This window comes from Molossus molossus, unplaced genomic scaffold, assembly GCF_014108415.1.
Source record: "Molossus molossus isolate mMolMol1 unplaced genomic scaffold, mMolMol1.p scaffold_m16_p_1, whole genome shotgun sequence".
Lineage (NCBI taxonomy): Eukaryota > Metazoa > Chordata > Mammalia > Chiroptera > Molossidae > Molossus > Molossus molossus.
In genome coordinates this window covers 193,084,594-193,105,970 of record NW_023425344.1, presented here as the reverse complement: position 1 = coordinate 193,105,970, position 21,377 = coordinate 193,084,594, and the positions used below count along the sequence as shown (strand labels likewise).

Sequence of the window (21,377 nt, the reverse complement as noted above, 5' to 3'; positions counted from 1 at the left end):
AAAGATCTTTCATTACATAAACTACATTTAAGCAAACTTAAAAAGTAGTAAACAACACATTATCTGTTGCTGCATAACAAATTACCCCCAAATTTGGCAACTTAAAACTGAACTTATATTACCTCGCAGTTTCTCTGAGTCAAGAGTCCAGCTGGGAGTGGCCCTGGCTTCAGGTCTCTCATGAATTGTCAAGATGTTGGCTGGGGCTATAATTCCATCTAAGGCTTGACTAGGGCTAATGGGGAGGTTTACGTCCAACCTCACTTACATGGTTGTTGACAGAGCTCAGGCTCCCCCATGTGACCTTCTTAAGACTGCCTCAAAGCATGGCGAGTGGCCTCCCCCAGCATGAGCCAGCTTTGAGAGTCAGGTACCCAAGATGGAAGCCACAATCTGTATAACTCAATCACGGAAGTCACATCCCTTCTGCCATTTCTGTTTGTTAGAATTAAGTCAAAATGTCTACCCAATGCTGGAGGTAAGGGGATTATATAAAAGCATGAATTATCAAGAGGATGGGATTAGTGGGGGCCATCTCAGAGGCTGCCCACCACAAATACATATACAGAAAAGTATACTATGAGTATAAGGCCTCATGAATCATCACTATATGAAAACAATTATGTAACTGTCATATAGATCAAGATGGAGCAGCACCAGCAGCACATCAAAAGGCCCCCTTGCCCTGGCCAGTTTGGCTCAGTGGTTGAGCATCGGCCTGCGGACCAGAGAGTCCCGGGTTCAGTTCCCGCAAGGGGCACGTACCACCACCAAAAAAAAAAAGGCCCCCTCATCCCTCCAACCCGTCAATCTCCATTCCCTTCCCAAAGATGACACTATCCTAACTTCTGATGGTGTAGATGTTTTACCTTTTTAGAATTTTACAAAAATGGAACCACTATATGTACTCAGCACGTCCAGTTTCCCACAATCAATGTGAGATTTAACCGTGTTTTTTGCACATTGCAGTAGTACATCAATTTATAATCCTGTATAGCATTCCACTGAATATGCTACAATGTATTCTGTTGACAGACACTGCTTCCCTTTTTTTAGGTAGTAACAGTGCTATGAACATTCTTTGACTTATCTTTTGGTTCCCATATATACATATTTCTGTTGAGTATATACCTAGGATTAAAATTACTGGGCCCTAGGGTATAGGCGTGATCAGCTTTAGTAAATACTTAGTTTTCCAAAGTGGTTGTAACAATTTATATTCCCACAGGAATATATAAGGGTTCTATATCCTTTTAAGCATTTAGGTAGATTCATAGTAGCATGTTATGGTGATTTTAATTTACATTTCCTTGATGACTAATGAGATGAGCACTTTTTTATTTCCTGACTATTTAAATATCTTTTGAAGTGCCTGTTCAGGTCTTTTCACTAATTTTCTTTTATGTTATGTTTTTCTTACAAGTTCTTTATATAATTGATAGAGGAGTATTTTTCTTTTGTTTTTTATATTGCAAATATCTTCTGATCTGTGGCTTGCTTTTTCACTCTCTTAACGGTGAACCTGATAAAAAAAAAGTAAATGCATTCAAATTTATCTTTTCCTTTATAGCTAACGCTATGTTCTATTTATGAAATCTCTGCCTGCCTCAAGGTCATGAAGATATTCCATCATATCTCGTAGAAGTGCCACTCTTTCACCTTTACATTAATATCTTTAATTCCCTTGGGTTTTTTTTTGCAAGTCAGAGTCAATATTTTTTTCTATATGGATTGCCAACTAATTCTATATTTACTAAAAAGACTGTCCTGCCCTGGCTGGTTTGGCTCAGCGGCTGGAGTGTTGGCCTGTGGACCAGAGAGTCCTGGGTTCGGTTCCCGCTAGGGGCACCTACCAAAAAAAAAAAAAAAAAAAAAAAGACTGTCCTTTCTCTACGGTACTCCAGCATCAATGTCATCTCAAATGAAGTGGGTGTTTATGTCTGGATCTGTTGCTGGACCCTATTGTGTCCCACCAGTCTATTTGTTTTACCTTGCATTAATTAGTGTAACATTTTCGTTTTTGTTTTGTCATTAATCCTCATGCAAGGATATTTTTCCATTGATTTTTAGAGAGAATGGAAGGGAGGGAGAGGAAGAGAGAGAGAGAGAAACACTGATGTGAGAGAAACACATGGATTGGTTGCCTCCCAAACATGCCCTGACTGGGGCTGGAGATTGAACCTACATCTCAGGTACGTGCCCTTGACCAGGGATTGAACACATTACCCTTTGGTGCTTGGGCCAATGCCTTAACCACTGAGCAACACGGTCCAGGGCGAATTAATGTAACTGTAATATGTCTTGATATATGTAGTAATATAAATCTTCCAACATTTTTTTCTTCCAAGATTCTATTGGCCTTTTGCATTCCACTTAAAATCAGCTTATTGATTCACACCCCCCCACACACCCCATATTGGGATTTTAATTGTATTGCACTGAATATCTAGATCAATCTGAGGAGAACCAATATGTTTATAATATGTTTTCCATTCATGAACATTGTATATTCTTCCATTTATTTAGGTCTTCATAACTTTCTCCCAGTAATATCTTATAACTTTCTTTGTAGAGGTCTTGTATACCTTTCATTATTTTGTTGGCATCTGATGTGTTTTTTTTTTTTAAATCTTTACCCGAGGATATGCTTATTGATTTTAGACAGAAGGGAAGGGAGAGGGGGAAAGAGAGAGAGAGACATCAATGTGAGAGAGAACATCAGTTGGTTGCTTTCTATACACATCCTGACTGGGGATCAAACCTGCAACCTAGGTGTGTGCCGAGTGGGAATTGAGAATCAGACCTGCAACCTTTCAGTATATAGGATGATGTTCCAACCAACTGTGCTACACTGGCCAGGGCCACATTTGATGTTTTTTGATGCCACTATAAAGGATAGTTCTGTTCTTTTAATTTTTTATTTTGACATGATTTCTGATTGAGAAAAATTACAAGAATAGTACAAAGAATTCCCATATATCCTTCCCCTAAATTCTCTAAAAGTTAACATTTTACCATTTTCTTTATCCCTTTCTTTGTTTCTTTAAATATAGAGTTTTTTTCTGAACTGTTTGATAGAAAGTTGCAGTCATTATTCACTTGTATCCCTAAATAGCTGAGTGGCTATTTCCAAAAAAACAAGAAAATTCTCTTACATAAACTACAAATCGTTAGAATCAGGAGATTAACACTAAATATTTATGGCTATCTAATTTATACCTTGTACAGATTTTGCCAATTGTCCCAATAATGTAATTTATGTAAAGAAATAAAAAAGATCCTGATCATTTGCTGCATGCACCTGTCATGTCTCTGCCGTCTCCTTTAATCTAGGATAGTTCCTTAATCTTTCCTTGTCATTCACGACCACAGCATCGTTGAAGAATACAGGTCAATTGTTTTGTAGAATATACCTCAATTTGGGTTTGTCTAGTTTTTCTCATGATTAGATTCAGGTTACACATTTTGACAGTAATACCACAGAAGTGATGGGATGTTTTTCCTCAGTTCTTCAGATCAGGAGATACTGATTTGTCCTATTACTGGCAACGTTTTGATCACTGGGTTAAGGAGGTACCCGTCCAGTTTCTCCACTGTAATATCATCGTTTTATCCTTTGTGATGAATATTTTATGGGGAGACAGTTTGAGACTATGTAACTATCCTGTTATAATTCAAACTTTTATCTACTAGTTTTAGTATCCAAATGCAATCAGTATTTGCACCTTATATCCAGTGAGCATGCTGAATTTAATTATTATTTCTAATAGTTATCTCCAGATTCTTTTGTATTTTGTACATATACAGTCATGACACAGTTTTATTTTTTCCTCTCCAACGATTTACTTGTTTTTCTAGCCTACTGCATTAGCTAGGACATATACTGTTAAACAGGAGTGGAAAGGAGCATCTTTGTATCGTTATCAATTTCAGGGAAAAGGATTTCAGTGCTTCAACACTGAGTATGATTTTGCTGTAACATTTTATACAAATCCATCATATTGATGAAGTCCCCTCCCACTGAGAGTATCAAAAGGTTGTTCCCTGCACCCTCCCAGTCATGAATGGGTTTCTAATTTTATCATATACTTTTTTCTGTATCTATTGAGATAGTCTATGATTTTTCTCGTTTATCTATTAATGCCATGAATCATACTAATTGATTTTCAAATATTAAACTTAATTCACATTCATTGAATAAAACCAGTCTTGGTTGTGATGTATTCTCTTTTTTAATATACCATTAGATTCAACTTGCTAATATTTGTTTAGGATTTTTGCATTCATAGTCATAAGAGATAGGGGTTTATAACTGACTTTTTTTTGAAATGTTCCTGTTAAATTTTGATATCAAGGATATGCTATCTTCATAAAAGGAGTTGAGAAATGTTCTTTTTCTATTTTGTGGAATAGTTCATGTGGACTGATGTTTCTTCTTCCTTAAATGCATGACAATTCCCCAGTGAAACTATCTGAACCTGGTGTTTCTTTGTTTAAAGATCTTAATTACAAGTTCACTTTCTTTAATACATACAGTACTATTTAGATTTTGTTTCTTCTTTTGTCAGCCTTGGTAAGTTGTATTTTTCTAGGAATTTGTCCATTTCTTTTAAGTTGTCAAATTTATTAGGAAAAAGTTGTTTATAATATCCTCTTCTTATCTCTTCAAAGCTTGTAAGATCAATAATGATGCCCCATATTTCATTTTTGTCTTGTTAATTATTGGTGGGCTAATGTAGCAGCTGAAAGGCAACTGAACTATGTTTGATCTTACTGAAAGACTGACAAAATGATGTCCCAAATTCTCAAGGTTGTGTAAAAGGTAGACACAAATATGTCTGCATATATTAGAAATTTTCCTAAGACTAATTAAAGATTTTTCCCTATAATTAGAGACACTATTGCTGTCTGGATATGCAACTGGTTATTTTTTTAAAGTTTTCTTTCTTTTTTTTTCCTTTATTGATTCTAGAGAGAGAGGAAGGGAGAGGTAGAGAGAGAGAGAGAAACACTGATGACAGAGAACATCGACTGGCTGCCTCCTGCACCCCCCCGCACTGGGGATCGGGCCCACAACGTGGGCATGTGCCCTGACTGGGAATCGAACCAGCGACCTCTTAGTGCATGGCTCAACGTTCAACCACTGAGACACACCAGCCAGACGCAACTGGTTATTTGTAAAGGTGCTCAATACGTGAAAGGCTGTTACCTGGTTCAAAACTGGGGCCAATTCCATGCATCAGGGATTTGAGAGTATATAATGAATTAGAACTCTAAGTAACATTTGCTGCACATGGCACAATTTCAAAGTATTTTCACATGCATTATCTTATTTGTTCTTTCCTATGTTTCCCTTCAAAATAAGACAAGCATTCTGATCTATATAAATAGGCTCCTTCAGGCCCTTTCAGCTTGAAGCACGCTTGATTCCCTATGCCTGGCAATCTCATATTCATTCTTGATGTTATTTGAAACATCACCTACTTTATAAATCTAATATTCCCCTGGCAAGCAGAATTAGGTCTTTATTATTTGTCCTCTTAATAGTATTTCATTATATACCTACATTAGAACACTTTATACTGCTGGGCAGAAAATTACTATTTTCTCTTTTCCGCATAGACTTTGACTTTGGGAGCAGACACTGTATCTTACTTCTGACTCATTAAATGCTAGATACCAAGTATGTTCCAGCTTGTTGAGTGAATAAACTATATCATGCTGCTTAGAGTAAAGAGGACTTCCATCTCCCTCAGTGTAAAAGCTTAGAGGACCTGCACCCCTGCTTTCCCTCTGACCCCATTACCACACTGCCCTGAGCTTGCTCTACGGTCGCCACTCTAGTCTCTGCTCTTCCTTGAAAGTGCCAAACAACCCCTGTGTCAAGGTCTTTGCACTTCAGTTTCTTTGTCTGGAATATTCTTTCCTCAGGCATCTACAGGGTTCACTCTCTCAATTCCTTAGGTTTTGGCTCCAGTGCCACCTTATCATGGTGGGGTCTTCCCCAGTTACTCTGTAAAATACAACACCCCTGCCATCACGCACAGCATTCCCTTTTCTCTCATTATTTTTTCCTATAGCGCTGGTTGTCAATTGACAAATGTATGTTCCAAACTTGTTTTTAGCTGTCTTTCCCCACTAGAATGTAAACTTCATGAAGGCAGGGACTTTGTTTTGTTAAACTGCTCTACCTTCAGCATCTGTAACAGCACCTGGCACATATTAGGGTTAAACATTTGAGTGAATGTAATACATTCAAAACAATTTTTATAAATCTGAGAAATGACAACAGTGATTTAGTCACCGGATGATTTAGTCCTTTTTAACTACTACTAAAAAATACTTGTACAGAGTGAATACTAGTATACTGAAAAGATCACCGTTCTAAGAGCCAGAATACATTCATCCCTTATTAATAAATAACTGCTTTGGATATTCTACTAGATACCTGGGTTAAGTCTGATCCTAGGAACTTAAAATATATAATTAGAAGACTTGGGTTTCAGTCTGTTCCATCATAGAAACCAACCCATTGACTTTGGCTAACTCACTTTTAATTTTGCCAAGCCTTCTGTTTCTTCTACAAAACAAAAACACGTACACTGCATAGATCCAAGAATTTTGAAAATCATGAGGTAATATGTGAATGCCCATTTGTAAATTATATAGCCCTGTACAAATAAAAGAATCAAGTATCTCTAAAATTTATCTGAGAAATATTTAGGAAATAAAGTATAGGAAAGTTCTAAGAAAAAATTACAAAGATCCTTTCTCATTTAAGCAAAATAAAATACTTATAGTTAATCAGAATCATAAATATTACAACATAAATTTGGAAAGATTCTGTTTCCTTGGTCTGACAATTCTCATTGACAGAAGACATAATTGACTAAAAGATACAAAATCTTATTTATATTTAACTTGGAGGTTATTAAAATTAATAGATGGAATATAGCAATACTTACCCAACAGGTAAAAACTGATGTAGAATAAGATCAAGCTTTCTCTGTTCTTGCCAGAAATGTCTGAAGAGCAAAGGTATCCATGGAATGACAGCTGTGGGACGAATTATGAAGGCAAGTGCCACCAGGGATGAGTACTTGACACTATAAACAAGGAAAATGTATTGTCAAGACAACTAGGAAGTGAGTTTAAAAGGTACTTACTATTTACACTGTGATATAACTTTTTTTTTTTTTTTAAAATGAGAGCAATTTCCTTTTGGTATCGATAGCTATATAAACTTGGGAATGTTACTTACACTTTCTGGCTCTTAATTTTTCTCATTCATAAAAAGGGGTAATATCTAAGGTTTTTTCCAGCTTGAATATCCCAATTCTAATATTTTAAAATAAGCAATTATTTTATTTTTATTTATTTATTTTTTAATCCTTACCTGAGGACATTCTTCCATTTTCTGCTCAGATAGAGTGGGAGGGAGAGAGAGAGAAACATTGACGTGAAAGGGACACATCAAGTGGCTGCCACCCGCACGACCAACCAGGGCCGGGGACAAACTGCAACTGAGGCACGCACCCCCAGCAGAAACCGAACCCGGGTCTCCCCAGACTGCAGGCCGATGCTCCAGCCGCTGAGCCAAACCAGCTAGGGCAATTATTTTATGTCTTAATGTTGGTCTTATTTGCTGAAAGGTATGCTAACTTTTAACCATATAACTCTGCCAGTTGCTTTCCTGATGGAAAAATGATTAAGTCTCTCATAAGGATATAAAAGTCACCAAAAAACATTCTCTAAGGAAGAAACCAAGTGCTTTTAAAGAAACATTAGGATTATTTAGGCTATGATGGGCTTCAGAATCCATACGAGTTTGTTTTGAAAGTTAAGCTGCTAATTTTATCCAATTGAAAAAAAAAATATGTACAACTGATAAAATCCTGTTAAAAAACTATATGATCATGGATAGAAATGTGGATTTTTACTATTAGGTCTTTTTTCAATAAGTGGCTGAAGGAGATTATGTGTTAATTTAATCATGGGCTGTAGGTAGTAAGTTATCACCTGGAAATATACTTAGCCTGCTAAAAAATGAGAGCTAACAAGAACCAACTTTATGGTACTTTTATATACCTATTAACTAATAAATAATTGTATAGAATTTCTAATGGTGAGGATGTAACAGCAGAGATTTCAAATTCAAATGCTCAAACAGATCAGATAAGTAATAAAAATGAGTGATATAGGCTGTGTGGTAATTCTGATATTGTCATGAAGGAATCCTGGCCAAAATGTTGTTAAGCCTTCCTTTTTTATTTTTTATTTTTAAGAGAAGCTAGAAATCTAGATATTATGTGAGATCATCTAATTTTAAAACTTTGCCAGGTGAAATAAAACATAGTTGTGACTTGGTATGACTTACAGACAGCCTAGTTGTAACTTTTGCTATAGTGAAACTCCTTAGAGGACAACCAACTATATATTTCTAGTTCTAATGTCACTCCGAATTTTCAGGTTTGGACTCCTTACTCCTTTCTGAATATTTCTACATAGATCTCTTAGTGGCATTCAAAATCAAAGTGTCTGAAATAAGCCCACAACTTTCCTTCAAACCTGTTCAGTGTCTAGTATGTAAGTTAATAGTATCTTTCAGTTTCTCAGTCTTAAAATTTGGGAGTCACCTAAAATAGCAAATTCTCATCCATACCTCCACTTTGTTTCTCTCCCATTCCCACTGCCATCATTTTACATCAAGTCCTGTCATTTGCCTAGAATCTTTTCATAGTCATCGTAGTGTTTTTTGTTGTTATACTGCCCAGAAATATTCCTTTACTTGTAATAACAACATCACTGTTATCATCAATAGTTATTGAGCACTTACTTTGCAACAGGTCCTGTGCTATACACTTTGTAATAGATTTTCATTTTACAGAAATCAGTGCTTAGATATTCTCATTCACCCTTAAAAAAAAATCTATCATTTATAACACTTGCATTTTTTTTTTTTTATCCTCACCCGAGGATATTTTTCCATTTTTTGTACAGATAGAGTGGGAGGGAGAGAGAGGAAGGGAGAGAGAGAGAAACATCGACGTGAAGGGACACATCGAGTGGCTGCCACCCGCACAACCAACCAGGGCCAGGGACAAACTGCAACCGAGGTACGTGCCCTTAGCGGGAACCGAACCCGGGTCTCTCTGGACCGCAGGCCGACGCTCTAACCGCTGAGCCAAACTGGCCAGGGCAACACTTGCATTTTTTTTATTTTATTTTATTTTATCCTCACCCGAGGACATTTTTCCATTTTTTGTTCAGGTAGAGTGGGAGTGAGAGAGGAAGAGAGAGAGAGAGAAACATCGACGTGAAAGGAACACATCGAGTGGTTGCCACCCGCACAACCGACCAGGGCCGGGGACAAACTGCAACCGAGGTACGCGCCCTTAGCGGGAACCGAACCCGGGTCTCTCAGGACCGCAGGCCGACGCTCTAACCGCTGAGCCAAACCGGCTAGGGCAACACTTGCATTTTTAAAGGGGTTTGCAAAGTGTCATTTATTGTCAGGCCAGGATAGTACCTGTCATGGAAAGAATGCTTATGTAGTGGTCGTTTGTCCCACATGACCCTCCTTTCCTGACTGAATTGGGGAAGGGCACCTGAGCCCAGGCAGCCAATTTAAGGCTGGCCAGTGTGAAAGCTATGTCCAAACGGGGACAATGACATGTAACAAACCTAATCAGATTCAAAGTGAATGTGAGATCCACAGGAAGTGGGGCAATTGGTAATGAGAATAGAAGTGGACAGAGAGACTGGCTAAACCTCAAAATGATGGATGACTAAAACGGCTATAAAGGCAAAAGAAAACAGCCCAGCCCTGGCCAGCATGGCTCAGTTGGTTGAGCGTCGTCCCATCCACCAGAGGGTTGCTGGTTCGATTCCCGGTCAGGGCACATGACCAGGTTGTGGGTTCAGTCCCCAGTTGTGGTGCACAGGAGGCAATCAATCAGTGTTCTCTCTCACATCAATGTTTCTCTCCCTCTCCCTCTCAAATCAATAAAAACATATTTAAAAAAATAAAAGAAAACAGCCCATTCCTTAAAACTACCTTACATTCTGCATAATCTTCTACTTCATTTGCGTGGCTGAGATATTCTGTAATTTTCCTCCAGGCCTGGCCACAAGCCTAAGATGCCTATTTTCCTTATTTCCACTTTTTTCCTTGTAATAAAGTTCTTATCATATAGATAATTTAACTGAATGTCTATTCTTTTTTTTTTTTTTAATTTTTTTTCTTTTATTGATTTTAGAGAGAGAGGAAGGGAGAGAGAGAGAGTTAGAATCATTGATGAGAGAGAACATCCACTGGCTGCCTCCTACATGCTCCCCACTGGGGGGATCTGGCTCACAATCCGGGCATGTGTCTGACCAGGAATTGAACCAGCGACCTTTTGGTGCATGGATCGATGCTCAATAACTGAGCCACACCGGCCGGACTGAATGCCTATTCTTGCAGTCAAGAGTCTAATGCAGAAATTATCTTAATTTCATCCTCACAACCACCTTTTTATATAGGAAGAATGGACACTAGCTTCTTAACTAGACTCCAATTCTGGCTTTCTCCCTTTCATCATATCCTAAATACAGCTACAAGAGAATTTTTTCTAACTCAGATGAGATTATATCATGCTTCTCAAAAGCCTCCAATGGTTCCCTACAACCTATAGAATAAAGTTCAAATTCTAGAGAAAGGCAAAGTCCCTTTTCAGCTCATCCCTTATCCTTCTCCCATGCATCCTACCACACATTAGTTACTCTGGACACGCTGCCCAGAATACAATGAAGCCTCTTTACAGCTTTGTGCCTTTGCTAATGTTATTACCTTGGCTTGGTATTTGCTTCCCCAGTTTAAGTGTATACTCAAATTGGGTCCGTATAGTTTCTATTTGCCTTCTAGATCTGTTCTCCTCCACTCTTCACCTACTCCATATCTTGGGAGGCTGACCTGTATGGACTCTGTCAATGGACTATCTTGCTCTCTGATTGGCTTTGGCTAATTGCAGGACAGAAGAGTCCAGTCAGGGTATTTTATTCTCCCAGCTCTCTCCCTGCTATGGCTAAAGGCTGGCTGTGCCTCTCTCCTGCTGAGGCTCTCTCAAAGTTACACCTCTGCTTGGATTCTAGTAACGTTTTCTCTCCTTACTCCTTCGGGCCAAGGGGTAATAGAAACTTCCTGCCGAGACTAGTCCTGGGGCACTATGGTATCCCCTTATTGGCTTTTCTAAACATTGTCTACACCTTTGTAAATGGTCTTTCTATTAACCTCTCCTTAATTACCCAGTTTGAGTATATCTGTTTCCTGCTATAATAAATGTATCATTTGAAAATCTGTGGTTCTGATACCATCCTAAACATTAAGGGAGTCCACTGGATATTACAATTATGTTGATATTTAAGATTTTTTCAGAAGCATGCTTCACAGTTTTGTATATTAACAGGAACATATCTTACCTGTCCACAGACTTGGAACCTTCCAAAGGGTAGTAGAAAAGAGCAATTATAGTGAGAACAGTTTCCATGGTGTTTGTAAGAGTTCTGGTACAGCAATACCATGTGAACCAAGAGCATAACTGGCAAAAAAACTAAGAACAATTATGAGCAAACATATATGGAGTGGGAAATGGAGCAGCTTAGTTAGTATTATCTTCTACGGAAAACAGCAAGCAAGATTTTCTCAATACTGCGAAAATCAAATCAAAAGGTAAGTGATGTTAAAAGTAGGCATGCCCAAATACTGTTTTTAAGAATTTATATCAACTATAGGTCTGTGATATCAGATCTATATTAGTTAAAGGTAAGAAATTTATACTTTCAGATATATTTCCATGGCACTGCATTTAATTTAAAACTCACTTCCCACTAATAAGACACAAAACATAGATTCTTTGTTGGTACAGTTTATAGAGAATTGAAATTCATAACTATTTTTTCCTAATAAGTATTCTTCATATTGTCCTTAGGTTACTGACAAATAAATTGATGGTTTTTATTGACCTTGGTTTGCCCTATTTCTTGATGAAAAATTAAGAGAACACAGGAGAAAAAAATCCTGTTAGGAGACATCATTAAATTTTAATTTGAAAATTGACTAATAAACCAGTTTTAAAAGAAGATACAAACAGAAGCATCAAGTCTACAAAACAGTTATCTTAAAGGAAGCTTGTTAGTTGATGCAAGGGTGTTAAATAGGTGTAGTAGACTTCCTATCTCTTCAAATATAGCCTGTAAAAACTTCCCAATTTTTGTGGAGTTCAAGATTTTTTCTAAACCTGAAGTAGACAGTGCTGCCACTCTGGAGGGAAGATTTTGAAGGCATTAGCCTTTGCCATTTTAGTTGAGCCTTCACCAGTGTAAAGAAGCACAAAATAGAGTGTGTTTATCCTGGAATCAGTTAGCAAGGCTCATCTGCTGAACCAGTCTGTCTTTTTAGTGCAGATCGACACGCTACCTGCAGAAATGTGTCCCGTTAATCTTTAGTAAATTGTTAACATTTATTAACAACTATAATAAATGATATTCCGGAAATGTGTTGGCAAACTGGTTATTTGGAATTTGGAACATATTTTCCAATAAAGACAGTATTAAAAAGGTAGTAAGATTTCTAGGCTGGCTCAAATAAGCTTACTTAATTTAGGGAAGAGCCAAAGTGAAGTAACAACAGCAGTACTACAGCACCCAATCACTCTGGGATATGGTTTAATTGGGAAAATCCACTCAAGATGTGAATGGGAGATCAGGAATCTAGCTCCCCACTATGAAATAAGCTAAATGACAAAAGACAGCTTCTATACCACATTCTCTCCCTTACAGGGTCCAGCTATTTCCAACAGTAGCCAGAGGTGCTTTGGAGAAAAGGTATTTCTCAGGCTGTCTCCGGTAGCTCGAGGAATAATGAACAGGGTTGTAAAATGGCTGAGGTAATTTGTGAGGTACACAATGATTTAGAACTATTCCTACTAAATTTGATGAAAATTGAGGCAAAGACTTGGGCAGTTTGGAGGAGTGAAGGTGCTTCCAAAGGCTGTCTCCTCGGGGTCAGCCTCTCATAGGGTTTAAGGGCAAGAGTGACTTCTACTGCCTAGGACCCAATCAGGAGAGAGACGCTGTGCGCCACTTGCATTTTACTCTTCTTAATTATGGAGGTATCTCTATAAAGTTGTATGGATTATCTTCTGAAATTTGTTTGGTAATCGATATTGTTCCAAGTGTTTCATGCCCATGGGAATGCAATAACTGGCATATAGTTTTTAAGAGTTTAGGACTTACCACCCATCTTGCTACTTGCTGATTTTCTAGTTGCTTCATTAATGAGTAAAGCCTCAAGTCGGCTATGGCAGACAGAAGTGCTTGGGCAAATCTAGGGATCCAAATCTTCATTAGTTAAAAAAAAGATTAGAAACATCTGTTAGTTTACACTGAATGATAAGAAATCAACAAGCTAATCCAACTATCAGTTGAAAGCCATTCTTAGTACAAAAGTAGACGTACTGTATTATTCTATTCTGCAAAAATAGCTGTTTTGCTACAAAAATTACATTTATTTTTCATAGAAATATCCAAGGTAGTTTTACCATTCATGCATACCTCAACACTACTAATTTTAATTTTAAAATTATATTTTAGATAGCCTACAAACCATTTCATTGTTAACGTTCTATTTTATAAGCATGCTTAGCTATTTTCATTAGCATAACAAAAGATAAGTTTAAATAATTTTTTCTTTATTTTAGTTTTAAATATATTTTATTTTATATATATAGAATTTTTTTTTTTTGATCCTCACCCGGGGATTTTTTTTTCTTTTTATCTTCAGATAGAGTGGGAGGGAGGGAGAGAGAGAGAAACATTGATGTGAGAGGGACATATCGACTGGTTGCCACCCACACAACCTCAACCGGGGCTGGGGACAAATTGCAGCCGAGGTCTGTGCCCTTAGCGGGAACTGAACCCGGGTCTCTCTGGTCTGTGGGCCGACACTCTAACTGCTGAGCCAAACCAGCCAGGGCACAATAGGTAATTTTTAATAAAATGTTCATAGTACTGTGTGCTAGGTGTCATATTAAGAATATACTTTATATAGCCCTGGCTGGTGTGGCTCAGTGGGTTGGAACTTCATCCTGTACACTGAAAAGCTGCAGGTTCAATTCCAAGGGTACATACCTAGGTTGTAGGTTCGATCCCCAGTCAGGGTGCATATGGGAGGCAACTGATAGATGTTTTTTTCTCCCTTCCCCTCTCTCTAAAATCAATGAACACATCCTCAGGTGAGGATTTAAAAAAAAAGTCCTTTTTTTCATCAGTCTTCCTAACAATCCTATGAAATTGGTACTATTCTATAAATGAGAAAACAGGCACAGAGAGGTTAGGTAATTTTCCCAAGGCTATACAGCTAGTTAGTGTAAAAGTCAGGGTTCAAACCCAGGTCCTCCTGACTCCAAAGCCTGTGCTCTTAACTATTAAGTTACATTGCTTCCCCATCCTGCAATATAAACAATAAAATAATATTCAGATGACATTAAAGAGTAAATTTAAGAACAAACTTAAACTAAAGAGTAAATATAGCCCTGGCTGGTTTGGCTCAGTGGTTAGAGCATCGGCGCGCGGACCAAAGACTCACGGTTCATCCCTGGCCCTGGTCAGGGTAGTGTGGGAGGCAACCAGTTGATGTGTTTCTCTGACATCAATGTTTCTCTCTCTGTCTCCCTCCTTCCCACTCTATCTGAAGATAAATAGACAAATATCCTCGGGTGAGGATTACAAAATAAATAAATAAATAAATAAATAAATAAATAAATGATAGGGGGGGGCAAAAGGAAAGTAGGTTGATGGTTGTGAGAACACCGAACACAGTTTATTCTTTTTTTTTTTTTTTTTAATCCTCACCCGAGGACATTTTCCCATTTTTTGTACAGAGTGGGAGGGAAGAGAGAGAGACATTGACGTGAAAGGGACACATCGAGTGGCTGCCACCTGCACAACCAACCAGGGCCGGGGACAAACTGCAACCGAGGTACATGCCCTTAGCGGGAACTGAACCCGGGTCTCTCCGGACCGCAGGCCGATGCTCTAACCGTTGAGCCAAACCGGCCAGGGCCAGTTTATTCTTTATTCTTATTTATTATTGAATTATTTTCCATAGGAACAACTGTAAACCCACTTTGCCCACCCCTGTATTATAATTTTATTACAGTTAGTAATTCTGAAAACTTTTTTTTAAATCCTCACCCAAGGACATTTTTGCATTTATCTTCAGATAAAGCGGGAAGGAGAGGAGGGAGGAAGAGAAAGAGAGAAACATCTATGTGAGAGAGACACACTGAGTGGTTGCTACCCACACGGCCCCAACCGGGGCTGGGGACGAACTGTAACTGAGGTACGTGCCTTTAGTGGGAATCGAACCCAAATTGGCCAGGGCTATGTCACATTTTTAAAAAACTCTAATGCTAATGTACAACATTAGAATTACTAACTGTAGCCCTGGCTGGTTTGGCTCAGCGGTTAGAGCGTCAGCCCAAGGACCAGAGAGTACCTGGTTCAGTTCCCTCTAAGGGCACATATCTCAGTTGCAGTTTGTCCCTGGCCCCAGTTGGGGTCGTGTGGGTGGCAACCACTTGATGTGTCTCTTTCACATCAATATTTCTCTCTCTTCCTCCCTCTCTCCTTCCCACTCTATCTGAAAATAAATGTAAAAATGTCCTTGGTTGAGGATTAAAAAAAAAGTGTCATAGTTATTAATAAACTAACTTTGCTGTAAAGCATAATTTAATGTTGGTTTGTTCAAAAGATTTAATTCTAAGAACATGTAAATTTGTATACTCAAACTTCATTAACTGCATTATAATTAGAGCTCTGCTACTTTTTTTTATCTTCACCCGAGGATATTTTTCCATTTATCTTCAGATAGAGTTGGAGAGGGAGAGAGAGACACACACACACACTGACTGGTTGCCTCCCACACGACCCCAACCAGGGCCAGGGACGAACTGAAACTGAGGTATGTGCCCTTGACTGAAATCAAACCTGTGACTCATTGGTCTGTGGGCTGACACTCTAACCACTGAGCAAAACCAGCCAGGGCTATCATTTCAACATTTTAATCAATATAAAAATTATAGAAATATTTTACATTCTTATTTTGTACTAGGTGTTGGACGTCCGATATGTACTTTATGCTTACAGCACGTCTCAATTTGGACTAGTCACAAGTATTTAATAACCATATGTGGCTAGTGGTTACCCTACTGGACAGTGTAGTGCTAAGTTATTCCTCATTTTTCATACACACCTTATGCAGTTTAGAGAGAAGCAATCTGGAAAGAGCATTATGCTGTGAATAAGTAGACCTTGGATCTAGTGTTAGCATTGCTTTATACATGCTGTGACCTTGGTCTATGTACTTTACTTCTCTGACCCCTTCTAGTTCAAAATTGTATCATCTCTATTTAAAACAATCAATATGAGAACACGAATGACTTATAGCATGCTAATGTTTCTCTACCTGGAACTTGGCCAGGTGCTTTTCTGGGAGGGGTGGTGGTGTGGGTGGGAATGGAGACCAGGGGAGGTTTCCTTTCAATCACAAAATGGCCAGGTGGGTCAACTACAGGTTGAAGGCAGCGGGCAGGTCTTGTAGGAATAGGATGTTTTTCTGTCTCGAAGACTCCTTCATTTATAATATAACCTACTTCCTGGGATATAAGATTTCCTTGAGGACATCATGTATTATTTGCCTGTGGTTCCAGACGTTACGGATACCCTGCACGATCTACACGCTAGTTGGTAGCCCTGAGAGGAGAAAAGAGAATTCACGGCTCCTAAGTTCTACCTGTGTCTATGAAACTGCTATTGCTCAGGATATTTCTATGAGAAGCACTGGTTTCACAGGTCTGATCCTTGTTTCTCAATAATGAGGAATCAAATATTGCAAAGGGGAGAGTACAATTTTGCCTTAAAACAAAAAATCCCAGAATCTCAATGTGTTTCAGGCTTTAAAAAACCCTCAGGATTTGGACTGCTTTTGGAACTCTGGGGTAGTCCCCTAGCAAAAAATGGGGAAGGTCCAAAATTCTGAGTCCCAACTTGACGACAGCTTAAAGGATCTTGACAGTGAGGTTAGAGAAACTTTTGTACCATTAGTTCTTCTTTTGTATACTCTCCTGACAAATAACCCCAGAAGTTCATGGTCCAGGAATTACAACCCTATTTACTATTGAGGCCTAATCACAACATAGCACAATGATTGTGCATATCATTAAATTTTTGTCAAATTTATTTTTTCTAAGTTTTCATTTCAACATTAAGTTCTGAGTGTTTATATATATTTAGTCATCAGAAGTTCATATAACATGGTCATCTGCTCACAAGTTAAAAAAATACGATACAACCTGATCTCAAGTAATTCTTTATGAAGCATATATACTTCTAAAGTCCAAATAATTAATATATAGTCATTCTGAAAATCTTAACAGGATTGCTCCCAGCAGGACACTTTCATACTCAGGCTTGTATTTTAGCACATAAGCACATATCGAAGAGTTACATCACAGTATGTCTTTGGAACCCTGTGCTTCCCAGATATGGTCAGAGTTTAGCAACAGTAGCCTTTTAAAAACAAACTTCATGATACTAATAATACCATTTATTTAATACCTACTAACCTTTAAACATGGATGGAATAAATCTACTTTTAAGAACTATTTTGATTAATTTTATTTAAACTTACCAGCAACTGAACACTATCTTTCCCCAAAAGATGCAGAATCTTGTAAATGCTTGCAAAGATTAAGGGGTAAGTGTAACCCCTCAATCTTTCTGTCCATTCCCAGGTCAAATAACCATAATTAGTAATATTAAGGATTAATGTTAAATAGCATTGAAACAAACCCAACTTTCATTTCCAAATATAAAACTATTTTATTTTTCAACACAGCAGCTTAAAACACAGTATTTCATGTATACTACATATTTAAATTAAAAATGCAATTGGTCGCCCTGGCCGGTTTGGCTCAGTGGTTAGAGCATCGGCCTGTGGTCCAGAGAGACCCGGATTCGGTACCCGCTAAGGGAACGTACCTTAGTTGCAGTTTGTCCCCGGCCCTGGTTGGGTCACGTGGGAGGCAGCCACTCAATGTGTCCCTTTCATGTCGATGTTTTTCTCTCTCTCTCTCTCTTCCTCTCTTTCCCTCCCACTCTATCTAAACAAAAAATGAATAAATGTCCTCGGGTGAGGATAAAAAAAAAAAAAATGTAATTGGTCAACTAAACTCTCAACTTCTTCAAGGCAGGAATGTGATTTTTATTTCATATATTTTCTCCACAGTACTGAGCACTGTGGGAATATATGCTAAAAGTTATGACAAGTACATTAACATCAAAGAAATATATAGAAGAAATATTAGCATAAAATAATGGCGTATTTTGAAAAATTAAAATTACTTGGAGAGTCCTGGCCGGTTTGGCTCAGCGGTTAGAGCGTCGGCCTGTGGTCCTGAGAGACCCGGGTTCAGTTCCTGCTAAGGGCGCGTACCTCGGTTGCAGTTTGTCCCCGGCCCTGGTCGGTCGTGCGGGTGGCAGCCACTCGATGTGTCCCTTCACGTCGATGTTTCTCTCTCTCTCTGTGTTCCTCTCTCTCCCTCCCACTCTACCTGAACAAAAAAATGGGTAAATGTCCTTGGGTGAGGATTAAAAAAAAAAAAAAATTATTTGGAGAAAATATGGAGGGTTGATTGAAAATGTGTAACAGAAAATGACACAATTTCTAAAATGAATACAAATGTCTAATCTGGAAAAGAAACTACAAAGGATATTCGAAAACCATATGATGTGCAACTTCAAGAGACTGCCAGTACTCATCTGGAACAAAACTTGTCTGGACTAAAAAGCAGTTACATATTCGTAATGCTATCGTAAACAAGACCAGATAAATGTTTTCACCAAGAAGATCTGAAAAACAAAACAGATAATTGTGGCACAAAAGTCAGGCAAGTTCTGCTTGCAGAACTAAAATCTGCTGCTCTGGTTGGCCCTTGCTCAGGCACAATAGTGGACTCTGGCCCCTCCACATTACTCTCAAAGCAGACCTGGACCAAGAGTTATACAAGGGCCAGAGCCTCACCACTGGCCCTTTCATTTAACCAATCTTTCTTGCAACTTATTTTATAAAGAGAAAATACATACCAAAAAAGAGATTGTGTTAACTAAGGCCTTAGGCGGATTAGGTTATCCTATATATGTATCTAATGAAAGAAACCAGCTAACAAATTACTAAGTTAGGAAGCAGCTCTTTGTAACACGTGCCAAACAGTGGTTTATAACATGATCTGTACAATTTAAAATAGCCCTACAGGTTCTTACTAGATGCCAGGCACTGAGTTTATCCCTTTTCATGCATTATCTCATCTAATCCTTAAAATAATGCTATGGGGTAGATATTAGCCCATTTTACAAATGAGCAAACTGAGGCTCAAGTGAATTGCCTTGTCGAAAGTCAAAACAGTTGTAAATGACTAAACAGGATTTAAAACTAGGTCTGGCCCTGGCCAGTTTGGCTCAGCGGTTAGAGCGTTGGCCTGCGGTCTAGAGAGACCCGGGTTCGGTTCCCGCTAAGGGCACATACCTCGGTTGCAGTTTGTCCCTGGCCCTGGTTGGGTTGTGCGGGTAGCAGCCACTCGATGTGTCCCTTTCACGTCGATGTTTCTCTCTCTCTCTCCCTCCCACTCTATCTGAACAAAAATGGAAAAATGTCCTCAGGTGAGGATTAAAAAAAAAAATAGGTCTGCCTGCTAATTCCAACACCCTACTCTTAATAGACGGAGAGCGGATAGGCTGAATATTTTAAATTGTATTTTATTTATCTTTTAGTATGTTTTTATTTATTTTTTTGTTTGTTTGTTTTTGTTTTTGAGAGAGATGAAGAGAGAGGGGAGAGAGAAAAAAATACACCAATGCAAGAGAGAAACGTCCATCAGTTGCCTCCCGGACAGGGAAGAGAATCGGTGACCTTGTGGTGCGTGGGTTGACACTCAACCGAGCCACACCAGCCAGGGCCAGGGCGTTTATTTTAATTTTTATTAATTTTCTTATTAATGACTCCATTACAGAGATCCTCTATTTTCCCCCCTTTGCCTCCCTCTACCCACTGCTGCCCCTCCTAGGCCTTCACCACATGTAGGCCTTCATCTACATCCATGGGCTACACCTATATACATATATATTCTTTGGTTGATCTCTTCTTGGTCCTCCTCCTCCTCCTCCTCTCTGAGATGTTACTCTGTTCCATTTATCCATGCCTCTGATCCTATTTTGTTCATCAGTTTATTTCGTTCTTTAGATTCTACACAAAAGTGAGAGCATGTGATATTTGTCTTTCTCTGACAAGGTTCAGAGTTTTGTTTTGTTTTTTTAAATTTGAGTTTAGTGCCCTGGCCGGTGTGGCTGGGTTGGAGCATCATTCTGTGCACTGAAAGGTTGTGGGTTGATTCCAGGTCAGGGCATAAACCAGGTTTTGGGTTCCATCCCTGGTGGCGGTGTGTATGGGAAGCAAAAGATTGTTGTTTTTCTCATACATTGATGTTTCTCTCCCTCTCTCCCTTCCCCACTCTCTAAAATCAGTAAAACATATCCTCAGGTCAGGATAACAATAATAATAAATTTTGAAGTTAGTTGCCAAGATATTAAAGTCTGCACTGCAGCATTTCAAAACTAAGACAACACAGAGCTCAACTGGCAACAAGTGACTGGTACTGAAATATAGGGTGCTTTGACTTATTTAGCCTTGCCTGTGTTTGCCTCCTAAGTATCTGAGTTTGCAACCTACCTCTACTGTGATTCTTTCCTATCATTCTGGGTTCCTTCCGGTCTCCCCCCTTCTTCCCATGAAACACATTTTAAATGTTTTTCAGACAACTGGTGCGTTCAACAACATAAATGCCCCATCAGAACTTTCATCTTCCAGAAACACTTAAACCTCATTGGACTATCTCTGCTGTCAGAAAACCTTGTCTCCCAACTTTCTCTGTGGACTTGGGCAGAAGAAACAATACTCAGAACTGGCCCTTGAACAACTGATCTTGAATACCTAAAAGTTCAACTGTAAGCTCTGCCGAAAGCGTGGTGATTTATTGTCGTTACTATCTTTGACCTTGACGGGATGCAACTTCTCACAAGGTGTGAGTTAAGGGAAGGAAGGAGAGAGCCAGGGCCCAGCTGGCTCTGCCCCCTCCCCAGTCCCCGATCTCAGTCCTCCCATCTCACTTTTCATTTCGCAAAAAAAGTTTCACCTTTATTTATTTACGCAAAAAAAGGTTTCCTATTTATTTATTTATTTATTTATACGTTTTTATGGAAGTTTTCTAGGTTTCCCTGTCTTG

The 21,377-nt window shown here is 38.6% G+C and overlaps 1 protein-coding gene across 1 annotated transcript in view; it reads right to left on the bottom strand.

Moving 5' to 3' along the window:
- Positions 1 to 21,377, bottom strand: part of PIGB (phosphatidylinositol glycan anchor biosynthesis class B) — a 36,866-nt gene that overhangs the window by 14,874 nt on the left and 615 nt on the right. Inside the window, exons 2-6 of the mRNA XM_036272893.1 lie at positions 18,816 to 18,951; positions 17,732 to 17,849; positions 13,276 to 13,380; positions 11,461 to 11,591; positions 6,966 to 7,106 (exon numbers count right to left, since the gene is read on the bottom strand). Coding sequence (XP_036128786.1) covers positions 6,966 to 7,106; positions 11,461 to 11,591; positions 13,276 to 13,380; positions 17,732 to 17,849; positions 18,816 to 18,951 — 631 coding nt within the window. The remainder of the gene's footprint in view (positions 1 to 6,965; positions 7,107 to 11,460; positions 11,592 to 13,275; positions 13,381 to 17,731; positions 17,850 to 18,815; positions 18,952 to 21,377) is intronic.